We start from the raw sequence: 23,981 nt of genomic DNA on the forward strand, positions 1-23,981 counted from the left end.
TAACGACGATTGGGACAACAAGCTCTTAATGCACATCAGTTTGAAATTAATGTATTCTAATTTTGATATATATGTGACCGTTACCGATTTAGGATTCAGAGTATTGGGAGGACGAAACCTCGTGTCGTGTGAGTCTGAAAAGGAAGAAATATTCCTGAGCCAGAAAGAAAAAAATAAATCAATATCGATCATAATGTAGCTCAGTATCCCTAGATTACATTCAATAATAAATATATATATATATATATATATATATATATATATATATATATATATATATATATATATATATATATATATATATATATATTCCTATGAGTCCACGGGGAAATGAAATACGATAAGTTTATAAGTGCACTTTCGTGTAATAATCATATCATCAGGGGAGACAAAAGAGAGAAGTATAACAGTCAGTTGATATACAACGAAAACACGTAGGTAGAGCGCCATTTGGTATATATATATATATATATATATATATATATATATATATATATATATATATATATATAATATATATATATATATATATATATATATATATATATATATATATATATATATATATATATATTGGGTGCATATTTAAATGATTTGTACAGGAAGTATTTTTGTTTCCGTGAACAAGTGTTGAATGGTTATAGTTGAGGCAGCTGGTGACTGTTCTGAGCCTTGTTTAGTGTGATGTGCAGTACCATCTTTGTTGCCCTCCTCTGGACCTTCACTATTAGCCCTTTGTGTTTATGTGCGGTGATCGAACTTAAGAAGTATATTTCAGTTCTGGCTGTATGGAGGATATGAACAACTTGGTGAGTATTTCCTTATCCAGATACTGGAAAGCTATTCTAATTTTTTCCAGCAAACAGTTTGTATATTCTCCTAATGTGGGACTCTAGCGACGGGTTAAGGACGATGTGGACTTTCAAAACCCTCTCGCACACATAACCCTGAAGCTTATTTCCCGCCACACAGTAATAATCACATTGAAGCCTTTTAGTAAGTCCCATCCTCACTGCTTTACCTTTGCTCGGGGTGAATGTCATGAACCCTTTACTAGGCCGACTTTGGAGTCTGTTTTAGGTCCCCCTTGTAAGCTGATGCAATCCCTCTAGCTTTGCACTTCCCTCATGAACTTTGCATTATCTGCAAAGATATTCAGATTGGATTCCATACCTTCACGCAAGTCATTCACACAGATCAAGGAGAATAATGGTCCCAGGACCGAACCCTATGGCACGCTGCTGCTCACCTTGGCCCATTTTGGAAAGGCCTCCTCTTACATTCGTCCTCTCTTCCCTCCCACTGCGATGATCTCCTGTTTAATGAAGGAGTCTCCCCCTTATTCCTGCCTGGTGCTCCAGCTTCGTAATCAGTATGCCATGGTGCGGACGCGCAGATGTGTGGACGTGCAGATGTACTTATAGGCGTGTATAGGCGTTGGCGTGCGGGTGAACGTGTGTGTTGTGGGTGAAACTGGCTAACTATTCGAGGCTCGTGACTGCAAGTGACCCGTTCTGGGCTTGTTTGAATTTCTCTACGTAAACACTTTACTGAAGGCGATACTTACTACTGGCAGTGCGCGACCACGGCCGTCTGTAGGGAGGTTGACCCTGAGTGATGCGTGGGACGTGTGGCTGTAGCTAGTGACCGTTATATTTAGACAATAAAGAAACATTGCTTTCTTAGGAAAACAAAGTATGTTTCTCCTGAATATAATCTATATGAATGCAATACTGACTGTTGAATATGGTCTTCATCTATATGGTGAGTAATGCTAATAGTGGCCGTGCAGCTGTACAAGTGTCGGCATGCGGGTGTACAGGTGTTGGCCTAGTGTACAGGTATAGGTATGCATAGTTGAACATACAGGTGTATGTGTGGAGGTACACAGGTGTAGGTGAGTGGGTGTGAACATGATGGCTTGCAGGTGTACAGGTGTGGTTGTGGTGTGCATGTGTGGGCGTGGTTTGGGTGTGCACCTGCATTCATGTGGATGTATAGGTGTAGGCATGCTGTTGCACTAGTGTGATTGTGCCGGTGTACAGAGATGGGGATGCAGATATAGAGTTTGTGCAACTGTACAGGTGAGAGTGTTCAGGTGTATAGTTGTGGGCGCGTAGGTGCATCTTGTGTGGAAGTACAGGTGTAGAGCTCTGGGCGTACCTGTGACCCGGTTGGGGGTGTTCAGGTGTACAGGTGTGGGCGCGTAGACGCACAGGTATGAGCGCATAGGTATACAGGTGTGGGCATGCTGGTGTAGGAGTGCTTGTGTGGGTGTGCAGGTGTACAGGTGAGGGCGGAGGTGTACTCACCAGGGGATGGAGATGTTGCGGAGGTCGTAGGTTGTGCTGAGGTTCTGGAGACCGGGAACTTTGCACCAGTGTTCGGGGGTTGCCGCCAGGAAAGCTGAAACACAAACCAACAGTTATATTATGGGACACTAACATAAGGCAACACTCCTCTGTTGTAACACTGGACGCGTAAGGACGCACTTGTCTGGCGGAAGACTTCAGCGGAAGACAACACTTAACCAGTGAAACATTTACGAACCAGGACATTATAGTAGTTGGAAACACCTGCTTTATGAATCACTGTAACACACTGGCTTCAGGAAACGTTGCAACGTATGAGAACGTTCATCTCACGAAACACTGCAACACATGACAGCACCTATCCAGAAGAGCGCCGCAATACATGCAACATCTAAGAGAACACTTTAACATATAGGAACACTTACTTAACCAAACACAGTAACGTATGGGAATACTTACTACCTAGCAGAACACTGTAACGTTTGAGGAATCATATCCTGCACTACACAACAACATACAGAAACAATCCCGCAGCAGATCAACGCTACGACCTTGTTCAGAGTAGCCCTGTAATGTCCAAGATTTGCTAAGTTAACCAATGCAACAGCTGCAAACATTTGCCGAACCCCTGCATTGACAACAGCTCTAGCCTGTGCCATGACACACGCGTGGTGCTTCAGGAATGTGTGAGCATATTTGTATGGTATATGAGGCATCAGCCATGTTTTCCTGGAAAATCTGTCCCAAGTAAATCAAGAGCCACGTAAGGCAGTATAGTGAAACGCCTGCCGGAATGAAGTACGTTGGCTGTGGTGTTTTAATATACGACTCGATGATAATGGGGTTAGGAAGAATAAACACAAAAGGAGGAAAAAGAAGTCGTGAACGTATGTGAAAGTTGAGACGTGAAGGTAAGGATGAGAAGGAAATGACGATGGGAAGAGACTAGAGGAAGGATGGGACATCTGGTAAAAGAAACATGTTCAATTGAGGAAGACTGCAGACGGCGAGAAACTCAAAAAGATTATACGTCAAAAAAGATTTGACCAAGGGAGGAGTTCGAACAACTGGGAAAGTACAAAAGGCAAAATCTAGCAGATGAAACAGGCATAAGAGGCAGATTCCCATGCACTGGGTGTTGATCTGGTGGAAACGGTATGATAAGGACCATGTATGATAAGATCATTGTACACAAATACTGACGGAGTGGTAGGATATGGTAAGGAACTTGAACCTTAGGATCGAGCAGGTCAAAGTAATCACGACATTGTCGACACAGCTGGGACTTCATTCATCGAGGATATATATGTATATCCTGGAGGAGGGCTGGCTGGTTATCACATCAACAAGAGGAGATAGAAAATACGAGATTCAAAGTGTGTTTGACTCGAGGACCAGGTGTCATGTAAGGGCAAGACACTTTAGAAAAATACTAGAAGAAATCCAGTGGGATTCAAACACTTATGAAGGAGAAGCAGTACAAAGATCATGGACAGATAACACCTTACCATTTGTATTCAGAAAGTGAACGGACACTCTTATCACACCAGTAGTGACGTTATCTTATGATCTTCTACAATAAGCTTAATGTCCCAACAGAATGGATAAGATACAAAGTCCTACCCATATCGTAAGAAGATGATAGAAAAATAGCCCTTCAGGCCAGAATCGATAACAGGTCTGACTTGCATGATATTACAGAAAACATATAGGAGGCAGACAGAGGAACTTCCAACTGACACAACGTGAATCTGGAAAGAAAAGATCTGACGTGACGACTCTACTGGATTCCTATGGGGGACTGAGGAACTTTCTTAAAGAAAATAATGAACTGTATATTCCTGGACTGCCCCTTGCATCGTCTTTGATACTTTCCCAAATTTAAGACTGAAAAAAACAAGCTAGACGTCCAAGCTGGAGTCAGAGGAGAGCTACTCATGTGGGTCAACAGCGACTTAGCTGGAAAAAAAGAAAATAAAAGAAGAGCACATGTTACGGGAATCCTCTTAAACTGAGTGAGGGCTCCATTAGGGTCCACTGCTGAGACCATTACTATTTCTGATCGACGGAACTGATAAGCTAGACGAGGCGGATTCAAGGACATCAAAATCATGAAAGTGCAGAGTAACAGAGCCTGAAAAATATTACAGGGAGAAATAAACGAGACAGAGCAGAGGCCAAATAAATGGTCAATAGATTAAAAATACAGATTCGTAAAGATGTGAAGCGATGTTAACAGAGCAGTCTACCATATTGGGGATAACAGACTACCAGACTCGTACCGCGAGAGGAACTACGAGTTGATATCATCATGTCCAGGGTGTCGCCAGAACATCATCTTTCCCGTGTGTCTACATCGCCCACAAACGCCAACAGCTTTTCCGAGAAACTGAAAGCGTGGAGTTTGCCTTCCTGTCTCTCACTCCACATGACCCTGATGCCATGAGGAGGTGCAGATGACCCTGATGCCATGAGGCGAAAACTCCACGAGTATCTTTGTTACTCAGTGACCCCACGGACCTCCTCTCGAGCTGATACCGGACCAAGACCTACGCAGCTGCTACCACTCCGTAAATGTTCAGATCCAACACTTTACAGCTATGGTGTACACACCCTGTGCCTGCTCCGGGGGTAGACCTCTTGCCCCGTTATCTGCTGATGGGAACAGGCCGTTCTCTTTATAAGATAGAGACGGTCTGTTGCCGGCGTGTGGAGTTTTACCTTTGAACTCCGTTCTTCCCTCAGGCTGATTGTAGTAATTGCCACAAGCATCCCGCACCTACAGCTAAATACCGTAAACGTTAACTCCGGTACTCTCCACTGCACTGTTAACTTTATAATGAAAGATAAAATCTACTAAGTTCCAACCTATCCCTCTTACCTCCTACTTTCTTAAAAGATCTTGATTTATCGACCGCCTCCGACATCATCATCATTGCTTTCACAGATTTGAAGTCTGCCTTTAGCGTTGCTAAAGAAGGTATCTTCGAGCAGCATGCCACTTCTCGAGCTAAATCAGGGGTTTCCTCCCTCTCTTATGGGCGGTCGGAATCTTCCATGGAGCATGAAGTGCCGCTAATTCTTTTAAGTTTTGTATACCTTTAGGGAAGTGTTGTCAGTCGTACCAACTTCATGATATTGAGACGTAAACTTCTGAATGATCATACTGCACAGGACGGCATCCTCATCCTCAACATTGCCGATGACATGTGTACGAGCGGCCAACGCGTCAGTAAATCAGGAGGTCCTCAGTTTTCTGATCCCACCAAACGCCGTGGGCCTTCAATTTCTTGGAAAAATCCTCAGGGTGGAGTGGAAATACCTGGGTGATCCTCTTCTGCCCATTTGGTCAATCACCTCCTTGAGCGGGTCCTCGCCAAAAACCAAACCACCAAGTGCCTCTGGATTCCCTTCTCACGCTGGTCTTCCCAGAGAAGATGATGTACCCTGTCACTGCGCAAGAAGCGTGCAATAGACTAATTAATGACATCCTTCTTGTTGTCTCGTGTCCTACCACGAACACTGTACTGCTCAGAGAGGCAGGTGATGCCCTTGCCGACCTACGTGAAGCCGAGAGGCCAGGTAGAGGCATTATCAAGTACTATGGTAGTTACTGTAACTGTATACAAATACGGAAGCTATAGACAGTGGTAAGAGTAACATGGTTGCTGCTTGTATCTAACTGGCTTATCTTTAGGTGTGATGACTTGATGTTCATATCTAGCTGATATGACCCACTTGAAGTTCCTGGCAGCCACACACGCCTTCACTCACTCGATAATATTGCGTTTGTAGAGTGAATATGGTCTAAAATCCACGGGCTTCCCTCTGCACAAGCTACGTGGCTAATCTGATGGCCGACTTGGACTTGACACTCTGTTCTATCTCAGACTAAACGTTCCTGACCTTGGTGACTCTGTTTTCAAAATTGCCTTGTACAGTAACCTTGAGGTTCATTAACACGGATGCTGATCCAGCCAATAATGAATGGATGGCACGCCCTCACACTTACTGTGGGATGATGTGTGAACCAGCTGACCAGTGTGCTGCTACCGTACGGTGCTCACCAGATAGTCTGATATTTAAAGGTGATGATGGATCAAATGTTTGAGTTCTGTGGCTTAACTGTGAGAAAAATGAATAAAAGAATTTCGATTGACCTGTTTTCTACATAACAATGAATTAAACACACTAATGAAGATGAGTGGAACTGCACATTGCAAATGAAACCCAGTAGATATGATAAAAAAATGCACACGGTATATGATGATTGAAACCCACCACATACAGTTAATGAAACCATTAACTTAAGTAAGCTTAACCCACTGCATAGAATGGCTCAAACCCACTAGATATGATAAATCCCCTGCTTAAGATAACATTTCGTGTAAGATAACGTGACTTTGCTCCTTCCAAGTGTTTGAATATTCTATCTTTCAGTTTTGAAACAAAAAGTCTTTGGAGCCAAAAAATACCCAGAACTATTACCTTCAATTTTTGCCATTTTTCCCAGGATGATGGATTTTCTTCAAAGCTCATTGTGAGAAGCATATTTTATGGTCAATACAAATCTGGTGTTAGAATATTGTTTAGTCGTCTTTTCAATTAAGCTGTTAAATGAATTGAATCTTAAATATTTCTGATCTTTTACATCGTATTTAATTGGTATTTATCGGTGACTAAGAGCATTATGATGTATTTTCCATAATTATTTCAAGTATAGAAGTGTTTGAACATCTTATCTTTCAATCTTAAAACAAAAAGTTTTTGAGCTAAAAATTACCCTGAACTATTACCTTCAATTTTTGGCATTTTTCTCAGAAAAATATATATCTTTTAAAAATTCCTCCTAAAAAGTATTTGCTGAACGCAAATATGGTCTTAAAATAACTTTGAGTCCTCTTAATGAGACTCAATTAAGCTGTTAAGTGAAGTCAATTTTGAAATATTTCTGCTGCATTGCATCTTATTTAATGAGTATGTATGGGTAAATGAGAGCATTATGATATATTTTCCATGATTATTTCAAGTATAGAAGTGTTTGAATATCTTATCTTTCATTTTTGAAACAAAAAGTATTTTGAGCTAAAAAATACCCAACTATTCTGGGGCGTATCTAGGGCAAATAGCGCCTATGGCATACACTGAGACTGCGCTCCTTGCTTGATTGAAAATGCACATACAGTGGATGTATATAAAAACATATACAATGTAATTATAAACGTTGAAGAGTTAGGCCAAACTTAAATTTATATAAACTTTTAAAAGACTTAAAGGCTTGATCAATATTGTAACGTAGAAGCGGTAATGCAACTGATAGTAGCAAAATAGTACTTTAGTTGTATAGCAGGCGAATTTCTTTTTTTATCTCACAAAACCAAACCGTTACAAATGTCAGTCGGGCTGCATATGTTACAAATGTCAACGGGTTGCATATGTTAAAAAGACACATCTGTTGAGCGGCGCCCCCTTCAAGTGGCGCCCGGGGCACTTGCCCTACCTGGCCTACCCTGATACGCCACTGGTTAGGACGTTGTAAATACACAAGATGTAGCTATATTCAGACTCCTACCAAGAAAAAGCAGCTCAGATCACGGGTAATTTAGATAAACAGTGAATAATGAATCCAACCTGTTAGTACCATAATCTTGTTGAAGTGTTACCATATATACTGGGTCATACATCTAGAGTATGTCCGGTATGACAGTCAATTATTCTAATCGTACATTGAAATGGGTTATGGTGTATCGACTCCTATCTTATCTACATCACTTGTGACTTACTATTTAAGGGTTGTTACCTTCCTTCTTACGGGAGGTTGTGTGACCATGGGGGGGGGGGGGGATGTGTAGGAATAGCCATGGGAAGGTGCATAACCTTGAGGAAGCTGTGTACCCCTGAGGGAGCTTTGTGGCTCTGGGGGAGGGGTGTAGTCCTGGGGAGGTGTGTAGCCCTGGGAAGAAGTGGAGCTTTTGAAGTAGGAGAAGGTTCCTACGGTGCAGGAACCTTGGGAGGAGGGGGACTGACTCACCTGCAGCCAGGTTGTGGAAGGCGGTGAAGACGCCGCAGTAGGAAGTGATGGCGAAGATCCGCCACTGCCACGGCCCGTTGTCTCCCACCATCCGCAGGAGGCTCTGGAAAGCCTGGCTGCTGCTGCTGGTCGAGTCCTCGATGGCCTCGTCAATCGAGGACGCATCCTTCATGAGGCCGTTCGTCTCGGTGCTCCCGACCCTCTCATCCAACTCTAGTGAGTCCTTTTCCGCGGCCATCTTGAAGTAGTGTAACTTCTGTTGACCACAGTCACAGGGGCGCGCGCTGTCCTAGAAGTAAGATATTTACAATATGTCCTTCAAGTCTCTGTCACTTATATAAAGTCCCAGATTATCTCTGTTGATGCTTTTTACATTTCTTGTTCAACCACATCACTGCTGCAACTGAGGTTCGTTAAGTCTTCTTCACTTGTAAGTTTTTACAGTTTGTTGGGTCGGGTGTTTTTCCAGTTTCACTGAAAATGAATAAACTTCATTGTGTGTTTTATCCAAATCTCTTCACGTTTCACCTTGTTTCACTGTAATTTGTTTTTGCTAGTGTCACTGTTTTAGTCATACTGTGTGTAATCACCTGTAAAGAAAAAAAAGAAATTTCATTAACGTTTTATGTTTTATGTCTTGGTTAGTGCCTGCCTCTCTGGGTAACTGTTGTACCCAGATGTTAGGTAAGGAGGACCCCGCCCTCACCACCCACCACCAAGTTACATCAACTGGTCAGGTACCACGGGAAGGCTTCACTCTGAGGATGTTTGAAGGACCAAAGGAGCAGACTAAACAGATTCATGGGACAGCATCAGTAGTAACAGAGGCCTCTGTTGGCGCGCATCTAAACAGCGATGGAGTGACGTGTTTAGGCAGGGTAAGACTACGTTTGCTATAGCTCTAATAGGTCCAGGAAGACGGTCATCAATCAGGTCCGGGAGGGATGGAGTGAGGCCACCAGATGATGATGGTGGCATCATCTGGTCAAGTGAGGGTGGTCAGGGTGAGGGGTGAAGGTCAGGAGAGAGGGAGAGAGGCCGGTCAGACCCCGAGGTTAAGGTCAAGGATGTACATGGGAAGGACAGATAATAGAAGACTTAATGGTCCATGAAGTTGTTATCTGTTAGAGGAGAGTAAAAAGGCCGTAAGTTGCTGATTTACATACAACGAGACACAAGGGTGGTAAAGCATTAGATTCCTCCCAACGCACCATCTCCTCCAGTATATCAATCACCATTTAAACAGCTAAGAAAGAATACCATGCATTATGGAGAGAGTATCATTGATATGGAGATTTATGTTAACGGAGAGCAAAATGATCACATTTAGAAATCTGGATGATCTGAGACGATGACCCAAGTCTGAAAATAGATCCATTACAAAAAACAGAATCTCGTGTATATCATCTTCTCTGCTTGCTTCGATTTGTTTACTGATTGACAGCTGATGCACTGTAATCAAAGTATTTGTCTTGCTCTTATGCAAATGTGTTGCTGGTGTTGGCTATGACCCCATCTGGCCGTAGTTTGCACCAGTGTTCGGTAACTCGACAGCTGAAAATGCCTTTACCCACGTTTGTGTTGCCTTTCATCAACTTCATACCGTTATTTTGCCCACGTTTGCGTTGCCTTTCATCAACTTCATACCGTTATTTTCTGACCGTTGTCTCTATCTGTTGTCGTGTCGAAATTACGGGATCACAAGCCGCGGGGGAATAGGTCAGAGGGACGTTTAAACTAATTTGAATGATAAAAAAAATGTACAAGATCATTGCCACTGACTGTAACACCAAGATTTTCTATGCCTACGCCGGAAGATTGAACTAAAGTGGAACGGAAAAACGGTTTACATTAATGCTACAGTAAGGCACTCGTGTCTGTTAGCTTGTTGGGTTTAACAGCCAGCGACCTATGACGAGGAGGCTCAACCCTTTATGCTATTATATGCTCTTGTTTATAATACCTGAAATACCTAATCTACATCGTTATATGCTTGAAGCAGGAATTTGAATCAAAGAGGAAAACAGTTTTCCTAACAACAAGATAATATATTGTTATAAATGGTATGTAATACATGAGTTACACTTTATATATTTTAAAGTACATCACCTCGATCAGCTCAGTCTCTCTGAGGAAAGAAATCACCTGACTGATTAATCAAGTCTGAGTTGGAATCATCTAACAGAGATTTTGTCAGATTTGTTTCCTTCGTTGATACAAAATTCGGATGGTTTTTTTCTTGTGTGTGTTGTATTTGGGGCATCTAATAAATATGTGTTGTATAGTCAGGATTGTGTTACAGTCTGTACATTGTGGGGAGAAGACTTGATGGTGTAAGGCAGAAGGTGAGTTAGATATGTTGTGTTCACACGGAGGCACCACCTCCTCCTCCTCCTCCTCCCTTCTCTTGGCACGGTGGTAAAAGGTCGACCAGTTCGCCTATTTCTGGTGTGAAATTATTTCGTCATCCCAGGTTGGTCCACTGACTTTGCCATGGAATATATTGTGAATTTTTGTCCTCACAGAGACGTAGGACCGCAGCTCCCGGGCAGCTTCGCGTGTTTCCTCAAGTTCTGCAGTAGACATAACAAGTTTGTCCATCTGTTCATTGCCGCAAATGTTACAATGATCATGATCAAGATAATGGACTCATGGTATGTATGCAGATCATTATTAATGCTGCCCTCTATCTCCTTTGTTTTTTAACCTGAATTTAAAGCTTTAAGTGTTGATATAGAGTCTGATTAGATAGCAAGTCTCTCATATTTAGAGTTAAAGCAATCAGCATAGATACAGATGTATGATTGGCCAGGCGGGACGGCCAGTCATCACACACTTGCAGCCGCACATTCATCCGGAGGGAAGGTATGTTTGCTTCCACTTCCATTCTAGCGTTTTTTGTGCATGCTGCAACTCCAGGACACGTTCAGCTTCCGCTGGTTATCAGTTGAGTATATTAGGATATTTAGATGGTCAGTGTGTGTTTTTCAGTTGTCTTTTGAATTATCAAAGAGCAAACTAAAAATTTTGCTGAATTTTCAGAAGGTATCGGATGTTTATCTAAAGTTATTCGCAAATTTGGGATTTTTCTCTTTTTTGTTGTATAAATAACTCCGATACTCTCAGCAGGTGACACCTTTAAACCCCGCTATGAGGCCCATTGCTGGAGGGATCTAAGGACGTCATGAATCGTACCAGCCAATAAACTGTGCACTTCTGGATGAGCGCCACACAGGACACTCGTCGGCAAACAGTGAGTAATGTGAGGACGGATGCCGGGGACAGAATATCATTGTACATGATCATGAAGAATTGGGCTTAGCACATTTCCTTGTGGCACTCCATTTTCCTACACAGAAACGCTAGACATAACGCTTTGGGATGCAATTTTGACAGCAAAAGTCCTGTCAGTTAATAAATCTTGGATGAAAGTTACAAATTACTATTAAGCCTAAGGCATGCAGTGTCATTACGTGCCCAGTTCAAGTCAGTGTCGAGAAACAGTATAATTAGATGATTTTGGTTTTTATGACTAAGATATCATTTACTAAATTTACTAAATCGACTAGTGTGCTTCTAAATTTACATTTAGTAACTTTTCTGACTGTACAAGGAAATGTAGCCTTTTGTTTACCATTGTCTCCATGACTCTACACAAGCAACTGTTGCGCGCAATTGGTCGTGAGACGTCATGAGTTCACATGAGAGACAAACAGACGACAGGAGATTTGATTACCCCATGACTGGATAGTCTGGTAAAAAAAAAAAGTTTAACTTGACAAGAAAGTGTAATTCCGCTCATAAGTTTTTTTTTAAAACTATCATAGACTCCCTCACTGGTGCACATTAGCCTTCTCCTGTCCCCTTAACCGACATGGGCGAAGCGCCATGCCCTCGTGAAATTCGCTTGGTCCAGACGTTACTAAAAACATGCTTTAACCTAAACAGATTATCCTTCAGTTGGTGCTGGATGATGGCCAGGTTTGTCTACGTCTCACAGACCTGTCAAAATATCAGTAATAGAGTCAAGACATATGTGGAGATTTCCCGTACTTGATTATGAAATATACTGACACCGTTCTATGTACTCGGCATACCTTGTCATGCGATACCCCATGGAAGAAGACAGTGATTGTGCCAAACAGCGGTTATCAGGCATCATAACGAACGCGGTATCATCCCAGAACTACGTCAGGCAGTTGAGGAACTCCTTGTAAACAGTAACACCGTCATCAAGAGAGCTGACGAGGCCGCAGTATACGTATTGCTGAGGAAGAAATAATACGTGGAAAAATGCAACACCACGTTCCAAGACTCGCCAAATTCAAGGTCACTGTCACTGTGCGCCACGATGAACACGTTTCTCAAGGTAGCACATACTAAGGCGGGAAGCCTGAAGTTTGAGATCATACGGGATTATGAACCGGGATATACTTCTACCCATTGAGACCGATCGTATCCCAGATTCCTACGCCGACAGGCATGCTCGCCATACGCCTCAACGACATATTTTTTCCCCACCGTATATTCCTTCAACATACTCTCTGAAATCTACAGAGAAATTCATTAACGTGAGTGAAGGTTTGACACCAAGCATCATGGCCTCCGTGGATGTTGAGAAAATTTTCACTAATGGGTCATGTGAGAAGACAACGAATATATATCACCGTTGACTAAGTCTGCTCTAACCAACAAATACCACCACCTGAGATTCCTGGCAACATGTTGCGGGAGATGTTGACCGCAGGTTCGACTGAAGCACCATCCGGCATCCCTTACGTTAAGATGTGCTTCCAGTCAGATGGCGTAGCGATGGGGTCCCCCTTAGCTGTACTGTCGGCGAAAGTGTTCATGTCTCATGTAGAGAACGTAGCACTGGATCAGAGGTCCATTAAAGCCGACATTTGCCAGTACGTCGACGATATCTCTGTGTGCATAGACAGTGAGAACACCCTATAGCTGCTTAGAGAGGAGATGCAAGAGGTATCCCCTTCCTCGAATTCTATGTAAAAAAAACTGAGGGAGAACGATTTCTAACTGCTGCGTGCAGGAAACCGACGGATGCAGGCCGGTGCCTGAATGGTGAGTGTACTGATAGCTATAAGGACAGTGTTATACGGGCCCCTTGGGCACTGAAAACATGCTCCTCGTGACCTCTCTTAGACCAGGAATTACTGAAGATGCCATCCTAATGAAGCTTATGGAACGGTGCAAGTCACCCCTAACAGATCAGCAAAACGACTTGACTGTATGCTACCATACCACATCAATCCCAACATGAAAAAAAGATGAAAAAAAAGTCACGGTTATCGCGACAAAAGCTGGGTGTTGTCTAGTATAAACAGCCCAAATCAGCCAAGCTTATGCGTAACAACACCAGTGTCCCTCGTAACATTCTACTTAAAGGCTTATGTGGTAGACCAACACCATTGTGTGATTAGGAACTGCGCAACCCAAAGTGTGCTTTATAGGTCAAACTAGAAGTATTCTGGACCGACTCATGAAGCACAATAATGAAGTAGTACCTAGATAACACCATTTGTCGGGAATATGGTATGACCTTCACAGCTGATGATACGAAAGATGCACCTGTATCATCGCACAAGCACAGATAAACGACGTCTGCAAGTTTTGGGAGCTGTCTTTCAAATACGTGATAGTAACCCATCAATCACCATACAATCGAACACGGTGTTCACGAATCCCTCTATTTGATGGTCGACCAATTCGATGGAGATCATAAATTCAGCGCCTTGTATAATGTAATTCGCTTTCACCTGAAGATGCCTAATACACATGTGAAACGTTGTGTACATGGATCAATAAATTGAGAGTTGTGTAAAAGATCAAGTGTATTCCTATGAGCCCACGAATAAAGTGCATATGAAAATAAAGTGCATATGGTTCCGGGTTCGATCCTGGCTGTTGGAGGTTTGTATGTTCTATGAAGCCGCGCGTTCATATACACTTTATTCGCATTCATTTACCTCCGCGTAGTACAGATAGTTTCGGTAAAATGCCATCTGCTGGCTATGTGCGCCTGTTGGGAAAGAACCGGTGTAGACCCCGTAGCTCACCAATGTGAGACGAAGGGTATTCGAGTACATAGTATTCGAAAAGTTATTACCTATTAGCCAGGCCCATAACCTAGCGGTAGCATCCCCGCCTGTGTGGCACAGGGGTCCCGGGTTCGATCCTTGCTGTTGGAGGTTTGTATGATATATATATATATATATATATATATATATATATATATATATATATATATATATGCACCAAAAAATTCACAGGTGTAAGGAAAGGCGATTTTCGAGGTGTTTCGCATATTACACCGTCGGGGTACTGAAACAAAACTACTACAGGTGAGATATATAAAGGGGAAGCACAATTCAGAAGTCAGCTGATAAGAAGTAATATTGGAGTCTCACTGAAGAATAATGAGCATCTCCATAAAGAAAAAGAAAAAAGAAAGAAGAATGTGGGTAAAGGATGCAAGGCAATAGGCAGCGGCTGCCACAAGAATATTATAAATGATTATCTTATTATTCTCCTCGACGCTTATGTCAAGGAGGCTCTTCATACCAAGATAAACTCAGGTAAAGAGGTCGCTGTAAAGAAAAACTTACAAATGAAACCTTTTTTTTTTTTTTACAGCGTTTCATTTGTTTACACGACTGGCTTCCTGGAGTATAAGCTGAATGCGAATTATGTCGTACACCATTCCTGAGGACTCAAGCCAGATATTTCTTACGCTTAACTGCTATGGTAATGTGTATGATTCATTAACGTATATCTTGAAATAAAAGTTCATAAGAGACTTAAAAGTCTAACGAAAGCAAAGGGTATGATCAGCAGATGAGATATAACAGGTGTGTTTGATTCATTAATGTATAACCTAAAATAAAATTCGTGAGAGACCGCAGTTTACCGAAACTGTGGCGGTGATCTGTAGATTGGACGATACAGTTGGCCACTGTGGAGAAATCATATCGCGACCTTTACTTCTCATTGAATGGTAAAACTCGTCACTAAAATGCGCCCAGTAACTTTTGTGTACAGCTTCCACGAGTCATGTGTGATATCAGTCTCAGGTAGGCAAGAAGAGACTTAAATTGATCATGATTAGCGGCGAGTGACCCGCATGTGGTGCAGCTGGCGTAATACCAACAGCTGAGGAGGATATGCTAATTCCAGCCACCAGGAGGCGCGGCGTTACCACTAACACTGACGACCTTGTGTGGCACAGTATATATGAAGTGTTGTTCGTTTACATTCACCGATTCATTGTCACACTGATGATATACATATGTACGCGGAAGAAGCTTGATTCAACTCCTACCGATCGCTCGATGGTCGTTATGCCACAAAAAGTTACATACCCTTTCAACGTTAATGCAACACTTTTTGCTGAACTAGGCTTCAGTAGACGCTGCTGGACTAGGCAACTGCAGACGCTGCTGTAGACATTGTAATACTAGGCTACTGTAGATATTTCAGAGTAAATGTTTTATGGGTAGGCTACTGGAAACATTATAAATGTTTTATGGGTAGGCTACTGGAAACATTATTAATGTTTTATGGGTAGGCTACTGTAGACATATTACAGCAAATATAAGGTTTTCTTCGCACTAAACTTCCTCTATGACTAATCCTGCTTTAGCCTTTTACATGACGGTGTATATTGACAGCGAATAAATCTGAGTCCTATCTGTATTAATTTCAGTTTTATTTGCAAAATTCTTCTTGGTTTGTAACACCATTTTTTACACTAAGGGGTCTACGATGAATGATTCATTTTTTTATAAAATGACGTTCGTTCAGCGGTGTTATCAGTTATAGTAAGTCTGACATCCAAATTGATATCCAGAGAATACAATATTCGAGAGGTAAATGCCATTTTACTATCAAAGCATATTCTTGAAATTTAGTTGCATATTTCAGACATACATTTTTAGGATTCTGGCATATTCGTTTTTCTAAAACGAAACCAAAATGGTGGAACGATGAAATAAAGAAGTGCCTGTTGTCTAAGAAAACAGCGAATGAGAAGCTCAGAGACCCGAAATCACGTCATAATCAAGTTATGTGAACGTAGAGAACATAGGAGAGTGAAATGTTAACGTCAGTATGAGGCGTATATACATAATAATACCAAAGGAAACCCAAAGGAGTTTTAAAGTTATGTTAGAAGCAAGAGGGTCATTATCCAGTCAATAGGTCCACCAATTAAGGATAACGGTGACTTGCTTCAAGATCTTAAATGTTTTTTTCGCTTCTGTTATTAATCGTGTAGAATCCTATTCCACTGCTATGGTGAAAACGTTCTGCAAAATATTGACAAAAGTTGAAGGTATACTATCAGCAATAAACGAAATAAAAATAAATGAAACGGTAGGCCCAGATAACTTTCATCAAAGGACAGTGAAATAGTAAAGCCTCTGACTTTTTTCAAAAAATCACTTTCCACGAGAAAAGTTCCAGTTATGGAAGTTTGCTAGTATAACACCGATATTCAAAAATAAGTCAAAACCCGGAAATTATCGTCTAATTAGCTTAATGTTTGTAGTTGTAAAACTTGTTGATAATGTTATCTGTATGACCCATCACTGGCTCACCTGGCAGTTTCGACTATGACACATGACTGGTTTACTGACATTGTCGTCTTTATGAACCTGTCACTGATCCAGTTAACATAGTCATCTGTATGACCCATCATTTGGTCTCATTTTCTTAAATCAGGATGCGTAAGAGGATTTCCGATAAGTGATACCAGGAGTACGACCTGACGAAGATTAGCTTAGATACTTTCTTAAAATCGGCACCTGAGTCTGTAGAAAGGTATGGTTGTCTGTTTGATCAGACCCGTCGTGTGGTGTAACAGGTGTCAACTATTGGATGGTCATATGCCACTGTTCGTACCACATTTGAGTTACAAAAATAATTTCATGAGCGCTGGTAGTCTTTCACTGAGTGGTCTATTAATATACGTACGATTTATTCTGCAACATTATTAACGGACAGTTAAGGACATTTTAGCTGTCTAATTTCTGGGGTGTCACTTTATGTTATCTGCTTTACTGAATGATTTCCAAGTTCCCATGTGCTTCATGGTCCACCATTCCCTATCCCACTTTGGGGTTCAATATTTAAAAATGTATCGTAACGTGACCTGGTGACAGGACCTTATTTATACAATTTAATATCACTGCCATTCTCTTCTACTATCTATGCGTTTGTTCGTCTTCTCAGCCATTCATTTGTTTTTCAGGGTCTTCAAGCTCGTGATACTTACGGAGAGACGTCCTCCGGGTAAAACATTGATTAGGTGAGCTTACGCATTGGCAGCGCCTTGCGGCACTAAGCCAGGTCGAGCTTACGCATTGGCAGCGCCTTGCGGCACTAAGCCAGGTCCAGTCCCTTCAGCCAACCCTGCCGGCAGACTCCCGAAATCAATCTACCCGCCAGGTCGACCTTCTGTGACCCGGAGGCCAGTGGTCCCAACCCTTGGACTGCCCCATCACAGGAACACAGACAGCCCAGGACACAGTTTCATAGTCTGTTAACAGCTTCCTGCTTCTGCTTCAAGTACATCAGTAGGTCACCTAATAATCGTTTGTCATTTTCAGTCTGACACAATATCAGTACAAAAGCATCCATGTCATCGAGTTTGACAGAGAGGGATGGCGTCTAGTTAGGACTAAGGCCACAATCTCAAATCCTTCATTCAATTTTCATGTTGAGAGAGTCAACGAAAACACACGACCAAAGCCTCGCCCGTACCGACATAAGGCTTCTGTACGCTGCACACCTACCTACGGCCCTGACGTCCTCGCCCTGGCCCTTGTAAGCTCTTCATCACTGATCACAATCTCCATTTGCTTAGTTATGGTTCAGGGGGAGGTAAATGATAAATCTTGAAGTCCTTAATAACCCAGAACAAGTACCTCATACAGGTCATTATTCACAATAATGCATATCACTAAAATTAAAAATAATAACGATAAACGCAACAATCTAATTAGCAATAATATATATTAATGGATATGTTTAAAGGAATAGTGGTTCTGGTTCCAACAATGTCATATGGCTGCGATGCGTGGACTATAGATAGGGATGTGCGGAAGAGGGTGGATGTGTTGGAAATTAAATGTTTCAGGACAATGTGTGGTGTGAGGCGGTTTGATCGAGTACGTAATGAAAAGGTAAGAGAGATGTGTGGCAATAAAAAGAGTGTGGTTGAGAGCGCAGAAGAGGGTGTATCAAAATGGTTTGGTCACATGGAGAGAATGAGTGAGGAAAGATTGACAAAGAGGATATATGTGTCACAGGTGGGTGGAGGGAACGAGAAGTGGGAGACCAAATTGGAGGTGGAAGGATGGAGTGAAAAAATTTGAGCGATCGGGGCTTGAACATACAGGAGGGTGAAAGGCGTGCAAGGAATAGTGAATTGGAACGATGTAGTATACCGGGGTCGACGTGCTGTCATTTGATTGAACCAGGGCATGTGAAGCGTTTGGGGTAAACCATGAAAAGTTTTGCGGGACCTGGACGTGGAAAGGGAGCTGTGCTTTGGGTACATTACGCATGACAGCTAGAGATTGAATGTGAACGACTGTGTCCTTTGTTTTTTCCTAGCGCGCATGCGCGCGTGGGGGGATGCTGTTTTTCGTTTGTGTCGGAGTGGCGACGAGAAGAGATAAAGGCAGCAAGTATGAATATGTACATGCGTATATATGTATATGTTTGTGTATGTACATGTATGTATACATTGAAATGTGTAGATATGTATATGTGCGTGTGTGGGTGTTTTATGTATATACATGTGTATTTGGGTGGGTTGGGCCATTCTTTCGTCTACTTCCATGCACTACCTCGCTAACGCGGGAGACAACGCCTAGGTATACAAAAATATAAAAAAAATAGATATGATGATCAGCATTACCATACGCACCATTAGTAAGTTACCACCATTAATATTTTTGAAAATATCACAAACAGTGACTGTAAGATTCCCTTATCGGACCTGCAGTCCTTTAAAATATCTGTTGGATGAGGTATGACCATGAAAGCATATTTTAGATTGTATGATGGCAATAAGACAAAAGCTGGTAATTAGGCTTTTAATTCTATTCTCAAGAAAATATTCTGAGGAAGACAACTGTCGAAACTTTCGAAATGAAATCCTTAGTAGCTTTTGTCTTATAGCTGCCTTACCACTTATCTGCAACCATAAGCAACATTCACAGCCTCGCTGATACCACGTTCCCGAATATATGCAACCATAAGCAACATTCACAGCTTCGCTGATACACACGTCCCCGAACCGTTGTACAACGACAGCTGCTTGGTTGACTTCTTTTTAAGCTAGGTAGGTCAACTTACCCATTGTTTTGGGAATTGAAACTCTCCACTTACCTTCATAGTGGATATAGAGATAGGAATATAGATATCGGGGTAGATAGAAACTGACAGAACCACCGAGAGACGATTGAAAAATATAAAAGCAGTACTTTCGTCTCGAACAAACTTAGCAGGACTAGGCTAACCACGAGATAAAGTAGTCTTTTCATCACCTCGAACCACAGTCCAGTACCATTATCACAACTTAGTTTATATATATATATATATATATATATATATATATATATATATATATATATATATATATATATATATATATATATATACACACACACATATATTTCAATCCGGACTTTCAAACTTTCCCTCGTCGTTAGGTGTCACAAGCAACATATATTGTCCATAGTCTAGTATATCTTAATCCAGAAATAACTATTGAATGAATATCTTTGCATTAACACAATAATGAGGCTAAATATGGAATCATGTTAAACTGTAGTCTGACTTATAAGACAACATATCATCAACTTTGTGTGCTTAAGTGATACAATAATAAACTGCCATGAAAACAATGCGAATGAAGCGAACTATAATATCGTTCTTTCACTTCATGTAAATAGTTCGTTATAAGAGCTAAAAAATAAAAATTTCCTGCACATGATGAAGCACGATAGATCTACCGCTGAACAGGATTGAGGCAACTCACCGCCGGTTATAACCTTCCTCGCTGATGCTTACACTGCCACTGATCCCACTACTCAATCTCGCGTCGGTTGCCGCAAGTTCAGATAAATATGATACCAAACTTACGGAACCACCGTCTGTTACTGGAAGTTATCATGCATTACTGAAGTTCGTGTTACCAAATAGTTTAGGTAATATACGTAAATTTATAACTAGATTCCCAGGAGGCAGTAATATATGTGTAAATGGACACCACATACCTGAACCTCTTCTTTTCCTATCGTCCCAGATCTTCATCTATCTGTTATCAGAGTCCTCGTTAAGTCCGATAACCGAAGCTATCTTACTTAAAGAATAAATAATTAATAGGCCACGAAGTCCAGCTAACCACAGTTCAAACGTTAAATTCAGAGCTAAAGTGTAATGTTTTGTCGCTATTAGTTGTAAATAGTGTAAAGCAAACATAGTTTATATGTGGTGATTGTGCAGTTTAACTTATTTCATGGTGCGAGTCTTAACGAGCTTTACAGGGATAACATCATGAAATCTTCAAACGTAACCGTATTAAGAATATACGAGAACAATTTCTAGTAGCTCTTGCGATTTTTCATGGGACAATTATTTGTGAACTTTAATACGGTATTTTCATTATCTTGTTATATTTTGTTACTATTTTTGAATTACTACACTTATGCCGCATCATATTTCACTCATATCAAAAGTGCAATTTTCCCATATCAAACGGGACCATAATTTCTTGGAAGTTATGTTAAATCTATAGTTCCATTTCATATGGGAAAGTTGCATATATATATATATATATATATATATATATATATATATATATATATATATATATATATATATATTATGATCATCGAGGATGTAAGGCATGTGTAGGAGTAAGAAGAGAGGAAAGTGATTGGTTCTCAGTGAATGTTGGTCTGCGGCAGGGGTGCGTGATGTCTCCATGGTTGTTGAATTTGTTTATGGATGGGGTTGTTAGGGAGGTGAATGCAAGAGTTTTGGAGAGAGGGACAAGTATGCAATCTGTTCTGGATGAGAGGGCTTGGGAAGTGAGTCAGTTGTTGTTCGCTGGTAGTGGCTGATTCGGGTGAGAAACTGCAGAAGCTGGTGACTGAGTTTGGTAAAGTGTGTGAAAGAAGAAAGCTGAGAGTAAATGTGAATAAGAGCAAGGTTATTAGGTACAGTAAGGTTTAGGGACAAGTCAGTTGGGAGGTAAGTTTGAATGAAGAAAAACTGGAGGAAGTGAAGTGTTTTTGATATCTGGGAGTGGATTTGGCAGTGGATGGAACCATGGATGCGAAAGTGAGTCACAGGGTGGGGGAGGGGGCGAAAGTTCTGGGAGCGTTGAAAAATGTGAAAGGCGAGAACATTATCTTGGAAAACAAAAATGGGTATGTTTGAAGGAATAGTGGCTCCAACAATGTTATATGGTTGCGAGGCATGGGCTATAGATAGAGTTGTGAGGAGGAGAGCGGATATGTTGGAAATGTGATGTTTGAGGACAATATGTGGTGTGATGTGATTTGATCGCGTAAGCAATGAAAGGGTAAGAGAGATGTGTGGTTATAAAAAGAGTGTGATTGAGACAGCAGAAGAGGGTGTTTTGAAATGGTTTGGTCACATGGAGAGAATGAGTGAGAAAAGATTGACAAAGAGGATGTATGTGTCAGAGGTGGAGGGAACGAGAAGTGGGAGACCATTTGTATGATATATATATGAAATGACAACCCCCTCCCCCGCATGCACGGAAGGTAGCGCTAGGAAAAGACAACAAAGGCCACATTTATTCACAATCAGTCTCTAGCTGTCATGTATAATGCACCGAAACCACAGCGCCCTTTCCACATCCAGGCCCCACACAACTTTCCATGGTTTACCCTAAACGCTTCACATGCCCTGGTTCAATCCATTGACAACACGTTAATCCCAGTATACATCGTTCCAATTCACTCTATTCCTTGCCGCCTTTCACCCTCCTGCATGTTCAGGCCCCGATCGCTCAAAATCCTTTTCACTCCATCTTTCCACCTCCAATTTGGTCTCCCACTTCTACTCGTTCCCTCCACCCACCTCTGACACATATATCCTCTTTGTCAGTCTTTCCTCACTCATTCTCTCCATGTGACCAAAACATTTCAAAACACCTTCTGCTCTCTCAACCACAATGTTTTTATTACCACACATCTCTCTTACCCCTTTATTACTTGCTCGATCAAACCACCTCACACCACAAACATCTCATTTCCAACACATCCACTCTCCTCCACACAAGTCTATCTATAGCCCATGCCTCGCAACCATATAATGTTGTTGGAACCACTATTCCTTCAAACATATCCATTTTTGCTTTCCGAGATGATGTTCTCGCCTTCCACACATTTTTCAACGCTCCTAGAACTTTTGTCCCCTCCCTCACCCTGTGACTCACTTCCACTTCCATGTTTCCATCCACTGCCAAATCCACTCCCAGATATCTAAAATGCTTCACTTCCTCCAGTTTTTCTCCATTCAAACTTACCTCTCAATTGACTTGTCCCTAAACCCTACTTTACCTAATAACCTTGCTCTTATTCACATTTACTCTCAGCTTTCTTCTTTCACACACTTTACCAAACTCAGTCACCAGCTTCTGCAGTTTCTCACCCAAATCTGCCACTATTGCTGTATCATCAGCAAACAACAACTGACTCACTTCCCAAGCCCTCTCATCCAGAACAGATTGCATACTTGCCCCTCTCTCCAAAACCTTGCATTCGCCTCCCTAACAACCCCATCCATAAACAAATCAAACAACCATGGAGACATCATGCACCCTTGCCGCAAACCAACATTCACTGAGAACCAATCACTTTCCTCTCTTCCTACTCGTACACATGCCTTACATCCTCGATAAAAACTTTTCACTGCTCCTAGCAACTTGCCTCCCACACCATATACTCGTAATACCTTCTGCAGAGCATCTCTAACATCTCTGTCATATGCCTACATACAAATCCATCTGTTTTACTAAGTATTTCTCACATACATTCTTCAAAGCAAACACCTGATCTACACATCCTCTACCACTTCTGAAACCACATTGCTCTTCCCCAATCTGATGCTCTGTACTGTGAATAAAGAAGAAAGATATTCATATAAATTGAGAGGTAAGTTTGAATGGAGAGAAACTAGAGGAAGTGAAGTGTTTTAGATATCTGGGAGTGGATTTGGCAGTGGATGGAACCATGGAAGAGGAAGTAAGTCACAGGTGGGGTTGGCAGTGAAGGATCTGGGAGCATTGAAGAATATGTGGAAGGTGAGAACGTTATCTCGGAGAACAAAAATGGGTATGTTTGAAGGAATGGTGGTTCCAACAATGTTATATGGTTGTGAGGCATGGGCTATAGATAGGGTTGTGCAGAGGAGGGTGGATGTGTTGGAAATGAGATGTTTGAGGACAATATGTGGTGTGAGGTGGTTTGATCGAGTAAGTAATGAAAGGGTGAGAGAGATGTATGGTAATAAAAAGAGTGTGGTTGAGAGAGCAGAAGAGGGTGTATTGAAATGGTTTGTTCACATGGAGAGAA

At 41.6% G+C, this 23,981-nt stretch overlaps 1 protein-coding gene across 4 annotated transcripts in view; it reads right to left on the bottom strand.

Annotated features, from left to right (window-relative positions):
* The window catches only part of LOC139761815 (organic cation transporter protein-like), a 35,360-nt gene extending 14,693 nt beyond the window's left edge, over positions 1-20,667 (bottom strand). The window contains exons 1-3 of one of the 4 annotated variants that reach the window (XM_071686304.1): positions 20,649-20,667; positions 8,344-8,933; positions 2,313-2,406 (exon numbers count right to left, since the gene is read on the bottom strand). In XM_071686304.1, the coding sequence (XP_071542405.1) occupies positions 2,313-2,406; positions 8,344-8,581 (332 nt within the window). In that variant the 5' untranslated portion in view covers positions 8,582-8,933; positions 20,649-20,667. Of the gene's footprint in view, positions 1-2,312; positions 2,407-8,343; positions 8,934-20,410; positions 20,543-20,648 lie in introns of those variants that run through there. The other 3 variants (XM_071686303.1, XM_071686306.1, XM_071686305.1) reach the window with 3 other exon arrangements.
* Between the last annotated feature and the right edge of the window lie 3,314 nt (positions 20,668-23,981).

This window comes from Panulirus ornatus, chromosome 42 (genome assembly GCF_036320965.1).
Source record: "Panulirus ornatus isolate Po-2019 chromosome 42, ASM3632096v1, whole genome shotgun sequence".
In the NCBI taxonomy this organism is placed as follows: Eukaryota; Metazoa; Arthropoda; class Malacostraca; order Decapoda; family Palinuridae; genus Panulirus; species Panulirus ornatus.